At 39.7% G+C, this 18,912-nt stretch overlaps 1 protein-coding gene and 1 long non-coding RNA gene across 2 annotated transcripts; one reads left to right on the top strand and one right to left on the bottom strand.

Moving 5' to 3' along the window:
* Positions 1 to 7,959: 7,959 nt before the first annotated feature.
* Positions 7,960 to 8,927, bottom strand: LOC134822295 (C-reactive protein-like). The gene has a single exon (XM_063833212.1). The coding sequence runs from the start codon at positions 8,925 to 8,927 to the stop codon at positions 7,998 to 8,000; it is 930 nt and encodes a 309-aa protein (XP_063689282.1). The 3' UTR covers positions 7,960 to 7,997.
* A 6,584-nt stretch (positions 8,928 to 15,511) lies between these two features.
* On the top strand, positions 15,512 to 16,430 carry LOC134822357 (uncharacterized). Its single transcript, XR_010161173.1, has 4 exons — positions 15,512 to 15,720; positions 15,878 to 15,964; positions 16,111 to 16,180; positions 16,333 to 16,430. It is a non-coding gene; the product is annotated as an uncharacterized LOC134822357 (long non-coding RNA).
* The last annotated feature ends 2,482 nt before the right edge of the window (positions 16,431 to 18,912 follow it).

Raw genomic sequence — 18,912 nt, 5'->3', positions numbered from 1 at the left:
ACAACGGAGCAGAGATTTCGATGGACGGTCAAACACAAATCCATTTATATTCCATGGATTCAAGAAATTCCAATTTTACCGCAATGGTGTGCCATACTTTAATGATCCACTGGAGGTTGGTACTATCGATAAGCTTGGGGATCACAACTACGTCTATAAGGACTGTGGAGAATATTTTAGACAGCTTTATCGTACCATTGGAAAGGATTCTAAGGGAAATTGTCTGATTGATAGCACAAACTTTCATCTGAACTTTATGGTTGGAATGAGTTTTGGTGCTGACAGAAGCAGCTTGACAGAGAGACATTTAAATCTCCAAGAGAAAGCATCGACCTACCTTGAAATTGATCTGGGAATTGAGGATATACCGGAGGATCTAATTCTCATAGTATATGCAGTCTTTGACCGTCAACTTCAAATTGATGCCGATCGTATGGTCAGAATAATCGAGTAATAAAAGCAGCTAGAGATTCAACAGTCTATCATTTCTAGCATATACTTGTCAGTGTTGTTTCTACTTGTGATATGAAGCCTCTATCAACACTGCAAATAAACAGAATCCTTGAAGAAAACGGTGTGACTAAAAAATATTATATCGGAACCTACCCCTCATGTATTGCTCCAAGAACCAAAAAGAAAACATACGCTTTTATTACAAATACCGATGAACACGATAAAACGGGACAGCACTGGAATGCATGGTTTGTTGAAGGAGAAAAGATCTCATTCTTTGACAGCTTTGGACGCGATTGGGAGGATGCTACCCTACCAAAACATTATAGAGACATTGTTGAATCATTTGAACAAATAACTTATAGCACAACTAGAGTACAAGGATGGGATAGCGTTGCATGTGGCTTTTTCTGTATTCATTTTCTTTATGTCAAATCTATGGGTTTAGAGTATGAGGATTTTTTAAATGAATATACCAAAGATTTTGAAAAAAATGATAAGATTGTGCATGCATTTTACAAATCTATTCAGTAGAGTTGTGTTTTAATTGTTCCAGAGATTCACATCAAATATCGAATATATAAGCAGGATAAGTGGGAAACAGGTTCATTTCTCAAAATTCATAATGGACTTTGTTGCTCCTCTGTTTGTGCTGTCAATGTATGGACTCTACTCAAAAAATGGAAGCAGATGCTCGAAGTACAAAAATCAAAGTCATGACCATAAAAAGTTACATACAGGATCACAATGCCAACACCAAAAAGAACAAGCTTTGCCGATATTGTTTGCAAAAAATCAGCAAAAGACATGTTTGCCCTGGAAAATACGTTTATGAATTTATAATGGAATCCTTTATCAAGCGTGTTTTCTTGAACACTCAGCCATTTTGTTACTTGGATCTGTATCAAAACTGCAAGTCAACTATTGTTCAAGAACAACTCTTTGCAGACTGTAGCAACATAGACTCAATTTTATATCAAAATTTAGTCTATTACATTTGTGACTATGAGTTTTAAAAACAGCTGAATCTGTTTATACTGCTCACTTCTTGATTAGCACTTTAGAATCTGCAGCTATGAACTATTTTCATGATGTATACTTGGGATTTCTTGCTGAGCAGATTGCTCGACAATGTGAACAAATGTCTGCTCTCAAGTGCTCAGCGTGTGAATCAAAAATAAAGAGCCCTCTATTACACATTTGTCATCAACGTGGACTTTTAGAGAAGCTGCAAATTCACTTTGAGCACGTAAGAGGACCCATGTTAACGGATATAGAAGTTTATTACGATCAAGTGCAAGAGCTTTTACCCCACAGTGATAACCCTTTGAAAGACAAAAATAATTATGTCAATGCTGGCCGTCTGTGGTTGCAAATGTGCTCAGCAGAAATAGTATTCTACGGACGTTACATTAACGAATTCAACCATTCTTTCATAGACAGAGCTTTTAAGAAAGTGAAAAAAGATGGGGCTGCAAGAATCTGAACGGAACATTGGATATCGCTTCATGAATTTGCGCCGATACTTCCCCAGTCGCTCAAGACATGTTAATCCTAGTAATGAGTTCCCCGTCACATGATAATCACATGTCATTTTCAATAAAGACTCTGTCCTGAAAAGATCTCATCATTTCTGAAAGATGAACTTTGAATTCGTTATCACAGCTACCGAGGGTTTCAGTACTCAGAATGGAGGATTTATACTCAGAGAACTCACTCTCATATTTCCAAATGAGCAGGAGCAGCATTTTCAATTCAAGAATCCAGATACCATGTACCTGAATCCAGATGAGATGAACATGGCAAAGTTTTCTCAGCGGAATTTGAATGGCTTTTCACCAACCGATAACGAAAGTTGTTGCCTCCCTACGGCGGTATATCCTAAAATATTTGAGGAGATACAGCATTGTAGAATATACTGTGCAGGAGAAATTGAACGTTGTTTCTTAGCTAGAAACCTACCAGATACTGAAGTTATTGATGTTTATTCTCTGTTTGACTTCAAGTACCCAGCACAGCTCGATAATCCGGGTTGTTTTAAATTACACCGTTACAGATATTGTTCACTTGCAAAAGCTAGATATTTGGCTCAAAGACTTGAAGGATATAAATTATGAATTAAGCGCTCATTTTTTCTTTTAACCTAACGCATGCGAGATATTACAGTTTATTTTGTGATGTAGACTTGATAAAATACTTTTTAGCTTCATTATCAAACACTGTGTATCACTTGTTTTTTTCTCAACTTAGTATACCTCGATATTCATCAGGAAGCCTAACTCTACAGTGAACTATAATTATCAGAGTTTTATCCTTATAGACTTTTACTCTGATAGTGAGTGAAGCTAGCACATAGCGTATAATTACAGATGGACATAGAAAAGCTCTCCATTATCATAACTGTGCGTTACATAACTCATTTTAGTGGGAGTCCCCACATACATTTGACAAGTGTGGAGAGAATACTCTCCTGATTCCGTCTTTTCTTGAGAGCCAACCCCAATCTGTGATATAGCTGACTCATGGCACTGGAGATAGGCTCAGATCTCGCTAAATGAACTCTTACTATCAACTATACCACAGCAATTTTGAAATATTTTTGAGTTTTGTAAACGCAAGCTATGATGAGGGAGGGAGGGAGGGAGGAATGGGGTGAGTGGATCTCTAAGACAACAGTTCATCATAGAATGAAGAGCTATCATTGAGATCCGGAGCTGTTAAGCCCCCATTGAGAATGATTTTACTTGGAGGAGAAGGCTCATATTTATACTAGATTCTAGTGTACCTCACTATAAACTCGTTATAGGATAATTGACTTTTAACTGTGACGTTATTATCATAGGAAACATGTTAAAAGCCCAGCAGTGATTCTGCACGCTTTATGATCTCATATCGCCTTAAATTCTTTAACAATAACTGGGGGGATGGTAATTTGGTTATACGTTCACTTCAGAACAGTTAATGAAATGAAGGACAGATCCTTACCTCTTAATATTGCTTCTGCGGAACACACCTGGCTGCTCAACAAGTCAACACTCCTTCGGCGGAACATGTGGAATGAAAAGTCTAACTGATAGCATGCTGATTAGTGCACCGGCACTAGCTCACCTTACTGTAGACATATGTGAGTATGTGATAAAATTCTTTTGTAGCTTTTACACAGTTTACAGATCGTTATAAGATAATTGACTTTCAACTATGACATTGTAATCATAGCTAAAATGTTCCGGGCGTTGGTTCACGTAATTACAATAGTATGCACTGGTTGGGGTAGATCTATGATCTCATACTGCTCTATGTTCTTGGACAATACCTGATGAGACTGTAATTTGGTTATATGTTCAGTAGGAACAGTTAATGAAATAGAGCACAAATTTTTCTCATAGAACATCGATGATCTTATATCACATCAAATTCCTGATGACAGATCTGTAGGAGTTGTAATTTAGTTATGAGCACTTCAGAACGGATGATGAAATAACGAATATAGCTCACAGTTGACATGTGGAAAAAATTTTGTATTATTTGCACAAAAGATACCGGTTGATTCTAGAATTTGTGTTATAACACACATATCATGCTCTGCACAATTCTTAAAACCCAAATAAATTGTTCTTTATATCATAAACCTATGGAACTCTACAAAATTTAAAACTGAACGTACTCAATTTACCCAATAAACCTGGGGTTCTGTACAAAATTTAGCACTGACCGTACTCAATGTACCCACAGCACCTGCACAACGGGGACCGTTACTGATTCAATTAAGTGACGAGTAGTGTTACTATATTATATCTACTATCATGGTTACAGATGAAGGTGGCAGTGTGTTGTTGGAACTTGGATCAGTAAAAAGGGATAATAAGGGGTGAACTATGGAATTAGCTACAGCTGATAAGCGTGGAACTAGTATGGAGCCAAGCAGTCAATATGACATAATTCATGAAGACTTAATTGATTGGCTATTATAAAGTTGCTGGGGTGTAGGTACTGCAACTGAGCTCTTCCAAGATTCCTTCTTCTCATTGTGGACCAAATCACCTAACTTTCAAATGCTGGACCTTTTCTCACGTAAAGTGTCTAAGAGTTGTTTTCTGTGTTATACAAGATGGATTGGGAGGTTCATTAAATCTACAATGCATCAACATCAAACTATGAGCATGGTTGATTGGTTATCTTCCGTGACACCACATGTTACTGTTATGACGTCACACCACGTGTTATGACGTCACACCACGTGTTATGACGTCAGTGTATTCTCTTCCGTGATAATTAGTAGGCCCGCATTTACATAAAATGCTAACCAAAGGACTAGGATACATATTATGACGTCTGACGATCTCCACTATATTGATAACGATTGACATGAATACAATATGAAACCGTTAAGTTTTACTAATAAACTATTTTTATGAAAAATTCCTCGCTTTGTTTTATTCACTTTAATTCGGTTAATTTTTGATCTCAGTCATCGCAAAAAACCTTAACGGTAAATTGATAAATGCGAAAAATTCTTCTTCGTTTCTGGTAAAACTAAACGTGCCCATGCCATTTTTCTAACACAAATTTGCCACATTTATCTATAAATAATACGTCTACAAGAGATTCAAATAAGCACACATTATTACTAAAAAAGGTCACGAAATGGAACAGTCCAAGGAAACATATACGACATTAAAAGACTTAAGCATGCCTATATAGCTGATGCTATGATAAAGAGTGCAATGTGCGTCACAGCAATCATTTCACAACCAGTTTTTCATGGATTTGACCTCTGCCTCTCCTCGTATAAATAGCGCGTGGGTGTTAAATTTAGCTTGTCTCGAGACTGCCGCAATCCCAGGGAAATGATTTGTCGCTTTTAGAACTTGACCTTTGAACGTGGTAGAGGTTTTACACGTTTAGGAAATGCAAATTGGAGGATTTCCTCGCCTAAGACAACATTTATTCATATAGTTATATACTGTTTCTTTTTATGTTGACGGTTGAAAATCCAACGTCGGTTAATCAGCTGGTGACGTCACAAGGCGAGCTGGTGACGTCACAAGGCTGGTGACGTCACAAGGCGAGCTTTGCTGAGACGATCTGTTTACCGCCCACTCTTGGCGCATTATCTAATGTGTGATTTGCAATGTGGCAACCCCGTACTGTCGATTTACAGTGCTACAAGTACAACAAATTTGTTTATTAGAATAAATCATCCATGATTTGATTTTAAAATTTTGATATCCGGGAATTAACTCCAATTAAAATCTCGTAGAAAATGTAAGGTGATCCAATAGATGGCACTGTACTGAGGCAATTTAGGCTTATGTCTTGTAGAAGTTAGTGAACCTGGTGAACCTGGTGAACCTGGTGAACCTGGTGAACCTGGTGACCCTGGTGAACCTGGTGAACCTGGTGACCCTGGTGAACCTGGTGAACCTGGTGACCCTGGTGACCCAAGTGGAACACTAAAAATATTAATTTTATTGTTTAAGTCAGTAGTTTAATTGGAGCTATAGTGAGTAAAACTTCAAACCTCACTATTGATCTAACACATCTACAGTCTACACGTTGCAATGTGGATGTGAACCACTATTGAGGACATGTTGTGAGTGTTGAGTAAACTTGAGGTGTTTGCTATGTTAGTGTTAGTCGTCTAGTTCCAGTTCTTTCCTTACTTTGGTGTTTCAGCTTAGATCGTATTTTATCAGAGGCAAGTTTCATTTAGTATTCTTTAGTTAAACATTATGACTTTCTTCTTCATATCATATCGTCTTTAAGTTTAATACAAATCATAAACTTCTGGAGGTGATGCGAATTTTGGCTGGGAAACTAAATAATCTTCAAATAAGAATTAAAGGGCATATGTTACTTTATAAGTCATGAATTTCAATTCAAATCAATTTTTCAATTCATATGGAAATAACGGTTTTATCTTTAGGTAAATAAATGTCACCATTTAATTACCACCCTAACTGCAAGAAATTGAAAACAATTTTAAACCAGACTTTGTGGGATCTTTTTAAAACTTCCAAAGTTAAATTTCGGACTATAATAATGAACAGCAACAATTTCTCAACATCTAAACAAAATCTCGCTGGTATGGCAGACTGGTTTGAGAAATTTAGCCCTAATTTATTAGCTGTTATTATTTTTGGTAAAAAACGACTGTTGCGGAACTAGATTTTTTATACAGAAATATTCGTCACTCCCTCTTCCAGATTTCAATTATTCTTTATTAAAAATGCAATAATAACATGAATTATTTTCAGGCCCAAAGAATAAGCTTTAAATATGGATATGCTCGCAAGCGTCGCAGCTGACGTAATTCCCATGCCTTGGTACATGGTAAGTAACCTTCGGGAACATGATTACAAGAGTTGAAATTCAATAATTTGAAAGTATTTCCTTGTGTTTTTTATCAAACATATCAAACGCTTCACTTCTGTTTTCCCTGGCAGAGATGGTACATCAAGATAAAGACATGTTCCTGTTGTTGTTGTTGCAGCCCCAAGTTAGGGTTTGGTGGGGGTTCCAGTTCATCGTCTGGGAGTAAGGATGAAAGAGAAGAGGTCGAGGAGAAGCTAGACAAGCTTAAGAACGAAGATCTCAAGGAATTGGTAAATTGAATAATTTTTCCGTCGCAAAACGAAAATTCTTAAACCACTTCCATTTTGTTTTGTGGGATAACCTATAATTATATGCATCTTGAATGAGATATTTGTCTTTCAGAAAGAAATATTGGAGGATTTGAAAAAGACCATAGAGTCCATCAAGTCGGCCCCTCAAGTGTAAGAGACGTTACAAAAGAGTCTAGTTATGAAAACAGTTTTTATATTACTATTAGCTGACCGCTATAAACAACCTTCTTAAAAGTTTTTGGTTTTGAAGTAAAAATATGAAGTTTATCATTTCTGAAGAATGGAACATTTTCGAACTCTATGTAGAACTTTATTTGCTCAACTTTCCCTTTGTGTTACATTACACACTTTTTAAAAGATACTTTGAACTTAAACTGAGGTAATTCTGTGTAAATAATTAGAGCTGTCAAGACCATTAGTTGAACCTTATTTTGCCTTTTCGTTTATTCACGCTCACAATAATTGCCAAAACGTGACCACTTATCGAATTTGTTTCTTCTGTGAAACATTTTATTTTTAATTTCTGGTTGTAGTCAAATTAATTTGTTTTACTTTTATTTGAAATAGCTTCACCCAAATTATGTTATCTTCTTAAACTAAAACTAAACGAAAATTCAGCTCCGGAAACATTGGAAAACCAGAATTCTTTATTATGCCCCTGTAACGGCTATGGTACAATATAAGTTTTAAAACGTTAGTGATTCTCAACGGACGCATTATAAGAATGGTAGGGCCGATGGACCATGCTAGATATGGAATATTTATTTCGAATGGAACATGGGTAAGAGAAGAAAAAGTACGCATATTATTGAAAAGAAGTAAAGAAAATGAATTTAATCATTTAATTCAACAAACCAATTTGGAAAATCTCGACTTAAAATAAAACATAAACTACATCCCCAGCTATACTGCAATGGTTTAGCATCTGTAAGTATACGATGTCTTCTTCTTGTCCTTCTTTGCTTTCTCAAACGAAGACCTCAACTCGCATCTCATCTTACCTTTTTTCTCGAGACAAGTCAAAGTCTTACACTCACCGTGAGCATTACACGCTGCCTTGGCTTGGTCCACGGTTCCCACAATATAGCCCAACTTTCCTCCGTCTGTGTACTTGATCTTCTCTTCTGTCTCCCAGCATTCTTCTTTGTACTCCTGACATGGAACTTCAATGTCAGCGCAGGCCCCATCAACGACGGTTACATCCCCTACCAGTTCCTGGGCCAGAATATCAGCGTAAGAGATGACGGGGTCCTCCTCAGTAGAGCCGTATCCACAAAGACCCGCCTGGTAGAGAGAAGCCACGTCTGTAGAGTCAAGGGCATAGTCCCACACGTTTATGTTGTAGAGCTCACCAACGTAGGCTTGGTCTGCGTCGAACCCTCCTCCAACACTGTCCTGCTCCTGTCCGATAACCAGGTTACCTCCTGCCCTCAAACTTTCACCCTTCTTAAGGTTCTCTTGAGTCGCTGCTGCTTCTCCGTCGATACTGATGACAGCTACTCCACACTCTGAATCCCAGGTTGCACAGTTGTGGACCCACTGGTCAGTTAGTGGCACCTGACTGTAAACGTAAGCTGACTTCACGTAGAACGCGGAGTCGCCCACGATGATCTCATTGTCGGATTCTGATACTGCGTAGCTGAACCAGTATCTACCTGTTTTCCTTTCCAGGAAGCTGTTCTTCTTCCAAGCGCATACGGTCAGTCCAGTCAGCTCAGGAAGGTCAGGGTTGAAGCTGATGTAGTTTGCTGTGCTGGCTGTGGGGAAGTTGAGGATCTTGTTGTGGGTTTCTCCGTTACTGGTGACCAGTCCCACCACTGATAGTAGAGTTGTCAGAGCAAAAATCATCCTGTCGTATTGGAGAAAGTGAATAGTAATAGTGAATTTATCGTTATTGCTGTCTGTTATATACGAATGTTTATATTTCTATCCTGAAAGCAAACTTTCTGAAATTCTTCCAAAGAATACATGAATATGGGAGCGTTCACATATGACGTCAGCAGCCGAGGGGGTAGGGGGTTTGGAAATGCTTACGGTTGCTGACGGGAGGGGAGCGGGGGGTCTGAGCCTTGCTGACGTCAGCAGCTAGAAATGCGCTCCTACTAAATCGCTCGCCCAAATTTTAAGAAAATTCTTGTGAAAAGGCCCGTTTGGGTATTAAATTGATCTAAACCGGTGTATTTTTGAACGCTGATTCCGAATCACCCCCATGGGCCATGATGTAGGGTAAAAATGCTTCCCTGAACTTGAAGAGTTATGGGCAAACACGCGACAGGCTAGTAAAACACGAATCCGATTGTTTAAGACTCAGGTTAGGGTTAGGGTTGTGATAAGGGTTATGGATAGCTTTGAAGTTATGGTTAGGGTTAGAGTTGGGATTAGGGTTTATGTAAAACCGTTTTATACGGCTGCAAAACCATAAAAACCAAAGTCACGTGAAATTTTTGGGCGAGCGAATTAGTAAAAGCAGAAATGTAACGTGAATTTTGGCAAACATTTTTGTTTCCAATCAATTTTATTAATATTAACAATAAAACTTTGCTACTTTCCTTAATATTAGTACCTCGGTGAACTGAAATCTGTTGACCAACTGTTTAAATCAGTCGCATACTAATTTTTCCTGCCTACAGTACACCCGTCAGCATTTTTATACGAAAAACTTTCTAAACGCACTGATCAACTCAAGGCGTACTCAAAACGTGAAAAATCGAAAATGAGTTCAAAGTTTAGTACTAAATTATGAATGATATGGTTTATTAAGCATAGCTGCAGTACACAGTAGTCAGTTTACTACCGCCCTCATCAGATACAAATTTCAATTGTGGCAGTGCAATTGTTAAATATTGACATACGTCATGCCACTTTTCGCGCCGTATTGGGATACGAAACATGTATCAAGTTAAATATTGTAGCTTAAACTTGGCTCTCCTTCAAAGTTTTATTCATGTTGGTTTTGTACCCATAAACTTTTAATAACTTTTACGTCTTTGTTTTTCGGGGTCAGTCGATACGTTCCCTCATCGCATCATGTCCTAATACCACCTAGGCCTAGTCACAGTATATATTACTATTAGGTAGTGCGCCATCGACATTACAGTGAGCCGCGCGTGCCGACTGCAGACTGTAGGATGGTTTTTTAGCGCTTATTTCGGCCAGCACCAAATTCTTGAAACAAATGCGTATTGAGTAACCTTCCCTCGATTCAATTTAAAAAAATTTGTTAGCTTACTCATAGACTTACAAGAAAAGTGTCCAAAAAACAGCTAATACTAGCCCTTGAAAGTTGTAGGTTTGTAAGATCAATACGGCTGCTTTAATTCTTAAAAGTCTTAAGTTAGAACGGCCAAAACACCCTACTCGGCGTCAGTCAGCTGCACCCAGAAACCCTGACCGGATGGGGCTTAACTTTGAAAGTAAAAGAGTTGGAGACTTTCGGTTTTTTGTAACATGTTCCTCTTTTAAAAGTAACGTTACCTCCCCAGGATTGAGGAAAATTCAAGACAACGTAATTGTTGAGTTATCTCAAAATCTCCAGAAAAGTCCCATTTCGGGCCGATCAAAAGTTTGCAACTTTAACTTTGCGGATTCCTGTACTCTGATCTGGTTGGCTGAATTGTGTCACGTGGTAGCTGCTTGAACATTGGAATGCGCCACGCGTGCAAATCATGCTTGTTGTCGCGCGCGAGGTCGAGCCGTCTGTTTAAATTAAACCAACTCTTGTACCACCACCAGCTGGTAACTTTTCCTGGGAAGACGAGATTGGGGTTGACACCGTCGTGTCAATCAAATCAGTTGCATACTAATTTTCTCTGCCTACACCCGCGCCGCACCGTTAGCATTTTTATACCCCCTCGCTGGCTGACGGGAGGGGTAGGTACAGGTATTAATAGGCAGTGCGCCATAGACAATAAGACGCGCGCGCTGACCATTGAATGGTTTTTTAGCTCTTATTTCGGCCAGCACATTATTTTGGAAACAATCGAAAAGTTATAATACTTCCCATTTAACAATTGTACTGAAATTTATTCAGCTTACGTAAACACTTATGTTTTACTGAACCTAATTTAGTTTGAGCAATTTCGATGGTCAGAATTTGAGTTATCAACGAATTTATACTTATTTTGTCATTTTTAGACCTCTTATTCAAGGCCAATCTCTCCCAACTAAATTAGGTTCGGTAGTTAAGTATGATTGGAAGGTTTTGACAAATTTTTAGCATGATTCATGTTTAGGAACCGAAGATATGACAGAATAATACGACAAAAATCAACGAATTTCGTCAAATTACGCGACTTTTACACCTAATTTTGCTCCAAAAGCCGCGCACCATCAAATATGGCACTTAGGAGAAACTCACTGATCATTCCAAAAAGGTATAATAAATTTGGTACTGTGAAAATTCTTTGTAGGTTTACAACCTACCAGTAGGGGGTGCACGATAAAAATAAACTTGCTCGGATTTTAAAAATTTTGTACCACTGTTTTCTAGAGACTGTGAGAATTTTCACAATACCAAATTTGTCATACTTTTTTGGAAAGATCAGTGAGTTTCGGCTAGGTGCCATATTTGATGCTGCGCGGTTTTTGGAGCAAAAGTAGCTGTAAAAGTCGCGTAATTTGACCAAATTCGTCCAAATTTGACAATTTTGTCGTGTTATTCGGATATATCTTCAGTTCCTTAAATGAGATCATTCTGGAAATTGGCGACGACCTTCCAATATAGTAGAGGCTCTTACGGGCATTGTCTGCTCGATACGCTAGGGACCCCAGATACACCTTACTAGACGTATTTTTGACCGTAGAATCGATTAAAAGTAGTTTCAAGATGATTGGACTGATTTTTCTCGGTTAAAATCGCAAAAAACCGATTTTTGGGCCAAAAATAGGCCAAAAAACCATGTTTTTTGATATTTTGAGCAAGTTAATTTTGTTGGCATGTCATCAAAACTTGCATGGAGATAGCTAAAAGACAGCCGCACAAGATGGTATAAAATTAAAACAAATCCCTCTATTTGTTCTGGGGTAAAAATCCAAAAAAGTGGTAAAAATTTTGACTTTTTTGCTTGAAGTTTGAATAATTTTTTGCAGTTGTATTAAATCAACTCAAAAATAGTCACATCGTGTTTGCCTAAATTTTTCCTTTCTGAGAAGTACCCACTTCATATACTTTATCGAAGTTTGAATATTGTCACTCCGCAAGCGTTTTTGCCAAATTTTCGACGCGCACTACGCGCAAAAGCATTTAGTTGTTATCAATTGGCACCCACGCGTTCATCATAAATTTCAAACAGCTATAACTCAGCGAGATTATGTCCGTTCTATCTCATATTTTCACACCAAATAGAAAATGATGGGATCTTATTGCTGACAAAATATGAATATAATTACTCTATTTGCCTTAGAGTAATAGACTGTCAAAGTTTAAAACGCGCATTGGTATAGCACGTGACTAATAAGGCCAAATCTATACTTCTTAACATATTATCGATCCTTAGACATCATACTATTGTGTCCAATTAGCGGTTAGGTCTCTAAACTCGTAGCAGAAAACACGCCTTTTTGCCCGTAAGAGCCTCTACTAATAGGGCTTTCACAACTGTCCGAAAAATTTGGTGGATATCGGAGTTGATATAGTGATCAAAATGGGGCAAAATACGCTGCTTTTAGCTGTAACATAATGTTTGATGGTTGGATATGCTTTAAATTTTTCGGACACTTTCCTTGTAAGTCTATAAGTAAGCTTACCAATTTTTGTTGCAATTTGAGGTCGGGAAGGATACTCAATATCTATTTGTTTGAAGAAAATTGTGCTGGCCGAAATTAGCGCTAAAAAACCATCCTACAGTCGGCACGCGCGGCTCACTGTCGATGGCGCACTACCTACTACCAGGACGCGCGCCGAGTTGGACTCGTCGACGGTCCAATATATGGAACAGATATTTTACGAGTATCACCCGTTAATGGTTAAAAAATTCTCACAGTCTCTAGAATAAACGATGGTACAAAAATTTTTAAAATCCGAGCAAGTTTATTTTTATCGTGCACCGCCTAGTATTAACAATTAAGTAAAGGAGTTAAGAAGGCAAGGGGGTCTAGCGGATGCTGACGTCATTAGGGGGGTGTGGGTCACTCAATGTTCTACAGAAATACGTTAAAATACGTAAAGTTTCCGATCAATAAGCCCAAAAAAATTGAATTTAGACCCTGTTAAATTTTGTTCGGAAAACGTCTAAAATTTGTCCGAAATACGCGCGCAGATCAAATTAACGCCGCGCATTTTGAATTCGTTGAATTTTCTGAGCGTTAAAATCGTTTTTACTCCACAGTGGAAATCGAAATACGCGAATTTTCGGCGACAAATACGTTTGCTTGAAACGCTACGTATTTAACAGCATTGCATGGTATGCCCCGCCCGGAATGAGAGGTTCTTAGTTGTCGGTCATCGGACCGTTTCAAGGCGTACAGTGCGAACCTTGAGCGACCTGATGTTGAAGTGGTCGTTACTGGGCCGCGCTCAGCCTGTCATTCCGCCAAATCTTTATTATATGTTAATGAACATAATAGCCTGGGGTCCTCAGGTAAGGAAGAACCAGAAATTATTAGCAAGTAGGAGAAAGAAGATATCGAGAGAGAAGCAGGAGAGTCGAAGAGAGTTTAAGAACTGAGAAACCAGACGGAATTAAATGTCGGCAGGGCCGGGAGAAACGTTATCGAGAGAGGAGCAGAAAAGAGTGAGAGCAGTGAGAAAGGCGAGATTCAGTCTAGCATAAATAATGAATAAGGCTGTGGAGTTAATTGACGATGTCAATTCATCTCAGCTCGGCGCGGCACAGTAGCTCATCTCGCTGTGAGAAGCCTCATTGAGTGCGCGGCGCGGCACAGTAACGCATCGCGCTACAAGCTGTGGAGGAGATAAACGGTTTAGAGGCAGGTGACCCTAAGATTTCCGAGCTGGAGGATGAATTAAGGAATTTCCGTTCAGCTTTGAAATGAACTAGTTAGCACAGTTACAAACGCCCACCAAGTTAGCTCTAAGTATTGTAAACATTTTGTTTAAAACGAACACGTCACTATTCGCCGCTAGTTCATAGTTTGCGCGCGTCCTCCGCTATACTCCGCTAGCCATCCGCTAGGTATAAATGCAGCATTTTAGCGCGTCTCCACTAGGCGCACGCCATTTTCCGCTATAGTCATCCGCTACTGCTAGTTTCCAATATATATCCGCTATATATAATAGTCCGATAGTGGATAGCTGACCGCTGGCTTTTCTGTAACTTAAATCCGGCAATACGGACCTGTGAACTGTACTACATACTAAAAGTGACGACGTGCACGAGCGATAAGGAGCTACTTATCGCTCGGACCTCGGTTGACCGAGCGATAAATTTTATCGCTCGTGCGCAGCACCCGACTACCATGAGCCTTAGGCTCATGGTAATCGGGTGCCGCGCTAGGATGTTCTACAAGAATGGAACTTTTTAGCGAACGAATCAAAAACTGAGTTCACACAATTCTACATTGCTGGTAAAAACAAACGTGACGAGAAAGGTGAACTCCTCAAAAACAGAGAACCTTGGAGATCTTCGATCTATCACTAGGCTCCAAACTCTGCGACAAAGAAGACATTCAGAAAAGGTGCAACCTACTCATTTGACCCTAGGAAATGTTGCTTTTCAGGACTACAACTACAAGAATGTATGGGAACAAGGTCAGCGAATCTGTTTAGTACTCGGCTGAAAATCTACGAGTCCCTTGTTGTTTCTGTTATGTTAACGGGTGATACTCGTAAAATATCTGTTCCATATATTGGACCGTCGACGAGTCCAACTCGGCGCGCGTCCTGGTAGGTTGTAAACTTGTAGCGCGATGCACTACTGGGTCGCGCCGCGCATCAAATAATTCTTCTCACCACTGTGCCTCACCGAGCTGCGAAGGATTTACATCGTGAATCAAGTTGTAAACCTACAACTGTTATGTTGTACAACTGTAATTCCTGGGCTGTACCCAAAAACTATATGGACAAAATCGACATTTGTCATCGCAAAAACCTGAGGCAAATCGTCAAAATGTCATACTATTACCTGTTAGGGACGTGTGTAGTACCTCAGAACTAGAAGTTAAGTTGAACCCCAGTATGCTGCGTTTAATTCCAGTTTAATTCCTTGGCATTAGGTTTCATAAAGATGAATTAAGTGATCACTTATATGATTAAGATCTGATTCGAGAGGTTTGCAGAACACTGCAGCCATTGGTCAGGAAGGACATTTAGTGTTATTAGAATTATTTACAAAGAAATTATTGGGGTAATAGAGTTATCGAATTCATCAATTATTATTAGTGGAACAATATTTTAACCAGTTTTTAAAAACCTGTATTTGTATTATTAAACCTGTTTGTTTGCAATAACCTGTTTGCAATAACCTGTTTGTTTGCAACTCTCCTCGATAACGCGTGGACCGCCTCTTCCACTGGAGCTCCTCTTCCACAGAACACCTAGACTACAAAAGATGAACACACAAGATTCTCACTGCCGTTAGCCTTTAGCCTTTTCCCGAACGCCTCTCCTATGATTGGTTTTCTCTACACGGCCCGGGATGTTAGTATGCTGCGCTCTCTCCCACGTCACTAGTTTCATAAATAGGTTTGTAGTCCTTTATTTTAAATCATTGACCTTAGTATTTTGTTCCTAAGACCGTATCAATATCATGCATAATTAGGTTAAGATTAAATCCGTGAGTTCAAGTTCTGTGCAAGTATCATAATATGCGGGTAAAATACTTATCCGTTATTTTCACCAGATTTTCCTAACGTCATGCCAGATCATTGTAATTGGTTCCCGTCGCTTCTGTTGAATTCCTGATAGGCTAGGAAGTTTGTTCCTCGAGGTATAGCTTTTATAATTATTAAACCATTAATTAGATGTTGTTCATTGCAATGTTATTTCCCATTTATTGATTCACATTGTTCGTAATACTAGAGTCATTCCCGATAGGTTAGTAATTAAATTCTAATAGGTTTATACATTTCCTAGGTAATATTGTGGTGACCCTATCCTACCTGTTTGCTTGTCCTAACCTTAGCAGCACCTACATTATTACCTCGTAAGTCATTTGAGCATATATTGATAAGTTCTTACATATTTCGTATTCTACAGTTCACTCTAATTTAACTTTATCATGTTTAATTTTATCCTAGTTAGTATATTATTGTCTTTAATTAATCCGTCATTTGCTAATAATTTGTCCCTTTCTAGGACATTCCCCTCCCACGGATTCTGCCCTCGTTGGCAGCATTGAAGGAACGTAGCCATGATATAGCAGCTACCTGTCCATCGTCCAGAGAGAGAGTCAGCCAGCCGTTATAATACACACCAGTCCCATTGATCACCACGCTACCCCACTGATTTAGGGTAACGGACTTTACCATGAGATTGACCACTTATTTTATGTACGATTGGATTGGTCTTGCATTATTTTACAATCCTTTACTTATTCACTGTTTAATTGGCTTATCTTCCAGATATAATTCATCTAAAAGTTCGAAGTTAAAAAACATCTAGATATCCACCGTCATTTCAAACGAAGCTCTGTCATCTGTATAAGAAATGTAACCGCAGATGCATGCAGACCACTCAGTGAGAGAGTTGCGTACTCACGTTGGAAAATGTTTGGTTATATCATATATACTTCGTAGTGCCAGCAACTCCCCAGCGCTATGTTCTTTATTTTTTGCAGTTGAGAGTATGAGGGATATAAAGGGTCGTGTCGGGAGACACCAATGTAATTTATTAAAAACTCTTAAAAATGACTTATCAGATAGACATTAAACTTGTAAATACAGAAGACATTTATAATTTGATTTTTTTAGCCCAACTAGACAGACCTAAGTGGAAAAAGTTATTTTAGTTTTAGTAGGTTACTTATCAGATTTTTAATTTGTTTATACAGGGTGGGCCAAAAGTCAGTACCCATACGTTGGCCTTTATAGCTCAGTCACTGAGTGCCCAATTGAAATAATTCTTTCTGGTATAACTTAGTACCACCACTGGTTCGGGGAATTTGTCAACTCGAAAAATATTCGTGTTCATTTTTTTCAAATGAAAATTCATTTTCGCATTTATTTGATAATTTGGACAGTCGGATCGAGCTAAATTTTATTGAATTGTGTTTGGCCATTCGAATTACGTTTGTCCTGAAAAGATTAGAGTTATAGCGGTTCTTTTGCGATAGTCAAAACGCGACAACTAGCGCTGGATGGCGACAACTAGCGCTATCCAGCGCTAGTTGTCGCCATCCAGCGCTAGTTGTCGCTATCCAGCGCTGGATAACGCTGGCCAGTGCAAAATATATATGTTCGATAATTGTCGCCATCCAGCGCTAGTTGTCGCCATCCAGCGCTAGTTGTCGCCATCCAGCGCTAGTTGTCGCCATCCAGCGCTAGTTGTCGCTGGCTATGCGACACTGTCGCACGCGATAGTTTGCGATGGCCAGCGCAACTGGCCATCGCAGAAAACAGTTCGATAACTAGCGCTGGATAGCGACAACTAGCGCTGGATAGCGACAACTAGCGCTGGCCAGCGCTGGCCAGCGCTAAGCGATATCAAGCGCAAAATTTTTGCGCTATTACTCGTCAGCTAGCGCTGGCCAGCGCTAGCCAGCGCTAACCAGCGCCAGCCAGCGCTAACCAGCGCTAACCAGCGCTAACCAGCGCTAGCCAGCGCTGGCCAGCGCTAGCTGACGAATAATATCGCAACTATATTGCGCTGGCCAGTAATACTAATATCGAGCGTGCTAAATCACTCTACAGTCGATCTTCGAGATTGTTCTAAAAGGGCCCTCGATGGTGTAACCAACTTCAATCGATGCAATGTATTTTCGGACGCTAATTCCGAATCAACTTCCATGACAAAGGGTTAAAATGCTCTCCTGACGAGATATTGGCGAAAAACTGTATCGATCACGTGATATGACCGTATAAGGAAGTTAGTCTAATTTCTCGTTACGGTTAGGGTTAGGGTTTCAGCATATGTTTTTGTTAAGGATTGGGTTAGGGTTGGGATCAGATTTATAGAGGGTTAGGGTTTCAAAAAGTCGTTCAGAGCCAGCTAGAGTCAGAGAATGGGTTAAAAAAGTCACGTGACAGTCGAGTGTAAAGTGATTAATCATCATCCGAGTAATAATGATATCGCAAGTATATGATTTTGATACATTGCGCTGGCTAGCGCTGGCTAACGCTGGCTAACGCTGGCTAACGCTGGCTAGCGCTGGCTAGCGCTGGCTAACGCTGGCTAGCGCTGGCTAGCGCTGGTTAGCGCTGGTTAGCGCTGGCTAGCGCTGGCCAGCGCTAGCTGACGAGTAATAGCGCAAAAATTTTGCGCTGGATATCGATGGCCAGCGCTGGCTATCGCTTAGCGCTGGCCAGCGCTAGTTGTCGCTATCCAGCGCTAGTTGTCGCTATCCAGCGCTAGTTATCGAACTGTTTTCTGCGATGGCCAGTTGCGCTGGCCATCGCAAACTATCGCGTGCGACAGTGTCGCATATCCAGCGACAACTAGCGCTGGATAGCGATAACTAGCGCTGGATAGCGACAACTAGCGCTGGATGGCGACAACTAGCGCTGGATAGCGACAATTATCGAACATATATATTTTGCGCTGGCCAGCGTTATCCAGCGCTGGATAGCGACAACTAGCGCTGGATGGCGACAACTAGCGCTGGATAGCGCTAGTTGTCGCCATCCAGCGCTAGTTGTCGCGTTTTGACTATCGCAAAAGAACCGTTATAGCTTCTCAGATGACTGAGATACGAAGCATAACGAGTTTATTTATTACGTG

The sequence above is a fragment of the Bolinopsis microptera genome, chromosome 10, assembly GCF_026151205.1.
Source record: "Bolinopsis microptera isolate Bmic1 chromosome 10, MBARI_Bmic_1.0, whole genome shotgun sequence".
Classification (NCBI taxonomy): domain Eukaryota; kingdom Metazoa; phylum Ctenophora; class Tentaculata; order Lobata; family Bolinopsidae; genus Bolinopsis; species Bolinopsis microptera.
This window is presented reverse-complemented; position numbering and strand designations above follow the sequence as displayed.

Coding starts and splice junctions, on each gene's coding strand:
- LOC134822295 (XM_063833212.1), bottom strand. CDS start 8,927: ATGATTTTTGCTCTGACAACTCTACTATCAGTGGTGGGACTGGTCACC.